This window comes from Clarias gariepinus, chromosome 14 (genome assembly GCF_024256425.1).
Source record: "Clarias gariepinus isolate MV-2021 ecotype Netherlands chromosome 14, CGAR_prim_01v2, whole genome shotgun sequence".
NCBI lineage: Eukaryota > Metazoa > Chordata > Actinopteri > Siluriformes > Clariidae > Clarias > Clarias gariepinus.
This window is the reverse complement of record NC_071113.1, coordinates 7,389,939-7,397,259: the sequence shown is the minus strand read 5'-3', so window position 1 is coordinate 7,397,259 and position 7,321 is coordinate 7,389,939. Positions and strand designations below refer to the sequence as shown.

The 7,321-nt window shown below is 34.0% G+C and overlaps 1 protein-coding gene across 2 annotated transcripts; it reads left to right on the top strand.

The window, feature by feature from the left end:
* The first annotated feature begins 1,033 nt into the window (after positions 1-1,033).
* Positions 1,034-7,048, top strand: LOC128541480 (carbonic anhydrase 4-like). 2 transcript variants are annotated; one of them, XM_053511923.1, is made up of 9 exons: positions 1,034-1,071; positions 2,767-2,838; positions 3,770-3,796; positions 3,960-4,130; positions 4,937-5,088; positions 5,181-5,270; positions 5,373-5,445; positions 5,879-6,042; positions 6,474-7,048. In XM_053511923.1, exons 2-9 carry the CDS (start codon positions 2,769-2,771, stop codon positions 6,681-6,683), a joined length of 957 nt encoding a protein of 318 aa, XP_053367898.1. In that variant the 5' UTR covers positions 1,034-1,071; positions 2,767-2,768; the 3' UTR covers positions 6,684-7,048. The 2 variants fall into 2 exon arrangements, with proteins under 2 accessions (XP_053367898.1, XP_053367897.1); XM_053511922.1 differs by lacking the exon at positions 1,034-1,071 and having other exon boundaries at positions 2,265-2,838.
* Positions 7,049-7,321: the final 273 nt, after the last annotated feature.

Genomic DNA, 7,321 nt, shown 5'->3' with positions numbered 1-7,321 from the left:
GGTTCTATGGTTACAGTATATCTAAAAAGAAATCATCAATTTTATCACAGCGCACATGCTAAACCAGTTACTGTTGATCTGACCGAGACATCATAAATATTTTCATTTCTAGGAAGCAGCTGTCTATCTTATCACACAAGAATTTGCAAAGAGATGATAAATCTTGCACTATCCATGTGCCTGGCACATGACAGCTGCATTTCGAGTCACTGATTACGCAGCTGCTTATCTACAGTATGTCACTCACCAGATTTGACGGAACAATGACTCAAAAAAATCCATATGACGCACATGGTTTTCTTAATTATTATTTATAAGAACATAATTAAATATTATTTTTATTATTATTATTATTAATATTATTATTATTGTTTTTATTATTATTATTATTATTATTATTATTATTATTAATTGCTATATGTGTGGTCAAGTAGTAACGATACGAGTATATTACGCACTTTAAGGTGACTCTGATCCATTACAGGTGCTCTTTCTGTTATGAACTTCTTTTTGTACTATCTGGCAGGTAGAATGATTTTACTGTCATGCTCATTTGTTTCAGGAATGTTTGTGTAAAACCAGGCTGTTAGTCAGGTTTATTTAAAAACATTTATACTTACAAGACATGTTGGTATTATATTTGTTATTTAAGTTGTCAAATCTATATTCATAACTATAAATCTCATGAATAAATATGCTAAAGAAAAAAAAATGTAAAACGAAAATAAGGCCTAATGAAATAAAAGAGTAATGCACAATTTTCATACCACAAAACTTCAAATTCTAGAAAACTATCGATATTCTTGCTTTATTCTTGTTGAACTGTATTTTAATCTTTTTCTGCAGCATGTTAAGCATATTTACTGTACACACCACATTACCGATTGTGTGCTGTTGCCTTAAGATTTAGGAGCACTTTAGAAGAGGCCTTCATAGCTCTGAAATTCCATAGGAGGTGGCAGCAGCGTCACTCGACACACCCTCACACAGTATTTAAGGTACTTTAAAGAAGGAGATTATTGTGACTTCTAGAGTTCTGAACAACTGCAGTTTTGAAATTAACTGGTAAAAGGTAAGACTAAGTCTATTTTCCATAGCCTGTGGCAACGGATTTCACTATAATTTGAACACATTATAATGTTTATATTATTGTAAAAACTCCAATATCACAATTATATATGGTAACTTAAATATATTCAGTAGACTGAAAAAAATAAAATAAATTAAATTTGGGGGACTGAATGTCTTAACTTAGAGGTTAACTTAGAGACTGCATTTTGGCAACTTCAAGATGCTTTAAGAAATGTTTCCCGACCATGGTCCTGGAGCACCACCTGCCCACTGTGTTTTTTTTTTTACCTTTTTGTTTAAACTATTCATTTATTCTGGCATTTACTGTTATCCACACTGTAAACCCGAATAAGTGGGCAAAACTCAAAAGATTTGAGGTAATCAGTTATATAATTATATATAGTTTTATATAGTTATATAGTTTATAATTATATACAGTTATATAATTTTAAGTAAACAAAACTATCAGTTTTTGCATTTGTTGTGGTCATTCATAATAATCATTCTTTATTTGCATTAATGAGTAGCCTAACTCATACTATTTATTAGTAGTTATAATTTTTTTCAGTTGTTGCAAATCAAAGAAATTGTTGTTGATCTTTCGCCTGCTCCCGGCAAGGAGTCGCCACAGTGTACCATCCAGTCCGCACACAAGCTTGGCACAGGTTTTATACCAGATGCCCTTCATTAAGCAGCCCTCCCATTTTATCTGGGCTTGGGACAGGCACTTTAATCCAGTGGCTAAGAATCAAACCCGGGCCTTTCATGTGGAAGCCACCCTGTTACAAATCAAATAAATAATATTCTTGATTTTTCTTCAATCTGAAAGTACAAAGACTATGAATATTTATATTAAAAGTAAAACTAATAGAAATTCAGGATTTATATTCTAACCCCGAAAACCGTTGTTGTAAACCTGACAATTTCAAAAACTTATGCTAGTAAAGTAGTCGGTTCAAATTGAAGATTGCTATTTGCCAATTACAAAAAATCTTGCTTTCTAACCTCCTAAACAGTACAGTAGGTAGCAAAAAGTGGAGCTTAAGTTTTCTCCTGTGCGCGTCTAAACACACTCTATACATAACTCTAGAGAGCACCAAACTGTCGACAATCAGATGACATATATCAAAATCATCAACTTTAGGGTCCCCAGATTTGTAAAGATTTTACTTACAGCATCATGCAAAGACAGACCAATCCACCCTCTTGATCAAAACAATTCAACATGGGCAGTTTACATGTGCATTGATGATGTCAGACACAAAATCGCTGGGCTGTTAGATTTTAAGTTGGTGGAACTTTAAGGAGACCGTTACTGCGGCTTAAAATATCGAAGTTGTTCAGCTACCTAGAAAACTGTAATTTCTACAAACTCATAAATACCAAAAAGTTCTTAATACTCATCAAGGTCTATTAATTTGAACTAATTGTAATTATTTAAGTTAACAGTACTCAATACTGTATGTTTAACTACTTTAAGCATTAGTGTTTACAGTGAACTGTCACATGCAAATAGTTATTTAATATCAGAAGGTTTTTTCTGCTCTATCACATTAGCTGATTTGTTAAATCAAATGTGCAGAAAGCTAAAAAAAAAACACTGAAATGTGCAGGCCAGAGGGTCCTTCAGGAGCACGGTTGGGCCACTGCTTCATGCCATTATTGCCTGTCTCTTTAACAAAGTCTCATTTATGCAGATGAATGTCCAGCTCGTCTCATTTCTCATCGCCTGTCTGCTTTCCACTGTTTATAGTGAAGGATCCATAGGTGAGTAATTTTGTATAGATGGCACAATTGTCAAAATGTATGAGAGCCAAATTCAGGCTTAGAAGGTAACAGATGGCAGGAATGCTGGAGTTTAATTTTCTCAACAAAAACAAAAACAAAAACAAAAAAAATATATTTTTAACCCATAATTTTTTTTCTTTTCTTTTCTTTTCAACTCATCTTTTCTTTTATCCCTTTTCTTTTATAACTCGTTTTGTATTTCCTTTTCTTTTAGACACATATTTCCTTTTCACTTTTCTTTGTCCTATTAATGTGCATAAAAAGTGACCAGTGAGGAACCACAGGAACTACAGTATAAGTGTTTTCACATAATCATGCCCAAATCTGCAGTAAAAGGTGTACAATGATAAACTATCCCACTCTCTTCCTTTTTTTATGTTAAATGGCAGCTCAAAAACCAACATAAATGCCACCTTCTTTAAAAATATAAAAATAATTCCTGAGGGGAGCGGGTGGGGGGTGGGGGTGGGGCAGCAATCATTCTTGGGCACTATACAGTATAACTCAATCGTGTATTGTCTAGGGAGACATGCAGATTCTAGGGAGCCTATATAAGAGTAAATCTAGGTGCAACACATCTCCATTTTTACCTGATTATACATCTGAACAGTTGAGGGTCTTGCTCAAGGCCTAACAGTGACAACCTGGGACCTTCTAATCAGTAGTCCAATTGAGCTAGCCCTGCCCCACTAGATTTTCTCATCTAGTAATTGAATTTAAGGTGACTGCAGACAATTTACTTTTCCGGAAATCCTCATTTCACACAAGCGGATCTGCTTGTTTCGAGATCAACAATGTTACATGCATTAGGTCTTTCTTCTTCTTCTTAAAACTATTTCTATTGCAGCATTGGTGTTTTACACAAAATGATGATAACATTGATTTAACTTTTGTTATATTGACTTTTCAGACTTCTGCTATAACTTGCCAGAATGCAGTAAGTATTTCTTTTTTACAGAGTTGGCAATTGATTTCTAAGTGTATAGAACATTTGTTTTTGTAGATCTTTAGAGAAGACTATGCTGATAATGGAATCTGCATATACTGTATGTATAAAAATAGTAAATTATTTTTTCTTTATATGATGGTTTTCTCCCCAGATGCAAGCACATGGCCTCATTTAGCACCACATGCATGCAATGGCACTCGTCAATCTCCTATCAATATTGTGACTGCTGATGTGAAGCCTGATAAAAACCTGACTGCTTTCCAATTCATTGGCTTTAATGACAGCTCCACATTTTTAAACATTTTAAACACTGGAAAATCAGGTAGGTTCTTTGTAAAAGGAGTCAGTATACAGTATGTATATGTGCATTTCATTTGCATTTAAAACATTTTTTTTAAAAGCTGCTAGAATGACCAAGTCAAAGGTCAAAACTCAGCCCAATTGAAATACATTTGCAGGATCTTAAACCATGATATAAAGAAAAGCAAGGTTATATAGATAAGTGTGTCAAAATGGTGCAGACCATGGCTCTAAAAATACAGTTCTGGAGAGCCAGTGTCCAGCAAATTTTGTAATTAAACACACTACCTATACCTAGTAACTAACATATTTGTTGAATCAGTGTTAGTTGCAGGCTTTGAGCAAAAATATCACCAAATGAAGCAGGACACTGTCCCTTTAGGACTGATGAGACAGAGAACCAAGGAAGGCGCTAGGCCATAAAACATAAAAACATGCCAAATTGCATAGTATAATCAGACAACATCAACAGCAAGGCAAAGTTAAGACAAGCAAGAGAGCACAGAATATCTTGCGGGCCTCCTTATATAGGCTCCAACCATGCCTATTAATACGTACTGACCTCTAATGGCTCCAAGTTGCAACTCAGCATTATAGTTTCCTGGAAGACAAAAAAAAAAAAAAAAAAAAAACACTGGTCCTTCACACAGAGTTAAAGAGTGTAATAACTTTTTACCCATCTGTTTTCTGAATATTGGCTTAGGGTCAATAATGTATGTACTGTAAAAGTCAACAAATTAAACGCTTGTCATATATCAGAATAGGTGGAAATTTGATTTTTCTGGTTGTCAATGGCAGTATTTTTCTGGAATGTGATTCCCTATTTAGTGAAAATTGAACTTGATGGTCAAAAGATAAGCGTGTCAGGAGGAGGTCTTCAGAACCAGTACAACTCCACCCAGGTTCACTTTCACTGGGGCAACGGCTCATCTATTAATGGATCAGAACACACTGTGGATGGCAGACAGTATGCAATGGAGGTGTGAGAACTGTTGGCATACAAATTGTAAGAATAATCTACAGTAAAAGATTTAATTAAATTTGCTTTAGCATTTGTGCTTTTCCCTTTCAGATGCACATAGTAAACATTAGGGCTGATTTACCCTCGGCCGCCGCTGCCAACGACTCAACAGCAGATGCTGTCCTTAGTTTCTTCATTGAAGTACGTCTTTGTTATACTTATTGGTTTAAAAGTTGCTACATTGCCTTGATAACTTAAAAATAGTTCTTACATTGTGACTCTTTATTTTTATTATATTATTAGGCAACTAATGACAGTGGTACACCAGAAAGCTGGAAAAACCTCACCTCGTTCTTATCAAAAATTCCTAAAGAAGGTACAGACATATTTTTGTATACTGAAGCTGCTTATTTGCACACTAATAAAAAAATTGTAGCGGTATAGAGATATAAACTGAAAACTGCATTATGGTACATCATACTTTATTAAAATTTACATGAAACCAATGAAAATGAACAATGGCAGTAGTTCATATTTACTAATACCCAAAACAAGAGGAGCAGTAACAAAGTTCATCATGTAACAATTACCGTGGAGACTTTATGACTTTAGTATCAGGAAGTGTAAATACTTATGCCTTACTCAAAGCAGTATTGCAAATTATATCAAAAGCAAAGCATTGCCAGGTGATTTATTTTGTAAAACATGATAACCTGTTGGTAATAATAATTTTTTTTTAAATTGTCTATACTCTTCAATGAAAACACTTCATTTCAATGTGAAAATGTCCTTTTTTTTCTTAATATTAGGTGACACATTGGACATTATGAATCAACTTACCCTGGACAGTCTTCTCCAAGGAGTAGATCGGACAAAATATTACCGTTACCTTGGTTCTTTGACCACACCTACATGTGATGAAGTTGTGGTCTGGACTATATTTAAAGACCCAATCAAAGTGAGCAAAGATTTGGTAAGTCTTTAGTTTATGTCCCCTGCTGATCTGTAGTTCACTGCACGTTATTTCATGACACTTATCTGGCAGACATTTGTTTCCCAAAGTAACTAATATTTGATACAAGTAGAGATCCAAACAAAAGAGGAGAATGGCTTGATCTAAGGTCTAAACGTTAAGGTACAGTCGAATTATTAAGACAGAACCTTAACCACTGAGCTGAGTTACCCTAATGTTCCTTTATTTATTATTTGTTTATTTCTGCCTATTAATAAATAACTTCAGTAGAAGTTAAACCAAGTTATAGTTTTCCAAAGAAGCTTTACACCTCTGGCCTAAATTTACAATACATCAACATGTAAACACCAGTACTTTTCAAATTATAATTGTCGTTAAGGTGTCAAAGTATAATTTTTTAATGGAAACAAATGTATTCTTTCTGTCTCTAGGTTGCCCTATTTAGCAACACAGTGCACATCAAAACATTGGCTGATCCTTTCATCACCAACACCTACAGATCATCACAGGCCCTAAATGGCAGGGTTGTGACATCACAGGCAACATCATCAACAAGCACGACTTCGTCAGCAATCACACTCCATCACACTTTGTCCATCAGCACCGCACTCCTCTACTCTGTATTGTTTTGGTGTTTGTAGTCCCTATCTACAAGGAAGACATCACACTAAAAATGTTTGTTAAGTCTAGATACTTCCTATTGTATGTTTCCTCTGAATGTTTAAATTATATTTAAATTTATTCATGCAAATGAATAAATTACTATATTTATTATTTTAAAAAGATGTAAAAATTGTTTACAAGATAATAATAAAAAAATTATAGCCCTATAAAGGAGCCAAGGAGTGCCTTTGAAGTGCTATTTTGTAATATTTTCTTTGTATATGGTGAGGATTTGGGTGGGGGGCAGGGACGGGGCATAAACAGTCAAACAGAGTTTGCTTAAGTTCCACCATTCATTTTAAAATGAACTTAAATTCATGAAAATATATTTACACAACTGATTGCAAGCAAATAAAATAGTTATCATAAAATTATTCTTGTTCTTTTTTCAGATTTCTTTTATTGTTTTTTTGGTTTGTGTTACAACAAAATTTTATGTAGAACAGTTATAGTTTTTAAAATTCAGACTTGAGCAACAGTTACTTTAAATTGTGTTTTGCTTTAGATAAAATAAAATAAAAGTGGTGATTTTAAGTCATGAGCTTAAGTGGTTTAATTCCCTCTAGGTACTCTGATTTAAAGATATTAATCATACTGTGGTGCCCTCGACCTGCTC

Coding starts and splice junctions, on each gene's coding strand:
- LOC128541480 (XM_053511922.1), top strand. CDS start 2,763: ATGCAGATGAATGTCCAGCTCGTCTCATTTCTCATCGCCTGTCTGCTT. Junction 2,839..3,769: donor TTATAGTGAAGGATCCATAG/GTGAGTAATTTT, acceptor TTGACTTTTCAG/ACTTCTGCTATAACTTGCCA. Junction 6,043..6,473: donor TCAAAGTGAGCAAAGATTTG/GTAAGTCTTTAG, acceptor TTCTGTCTCTAG/GTTGCCCTATTTAGCAACAC.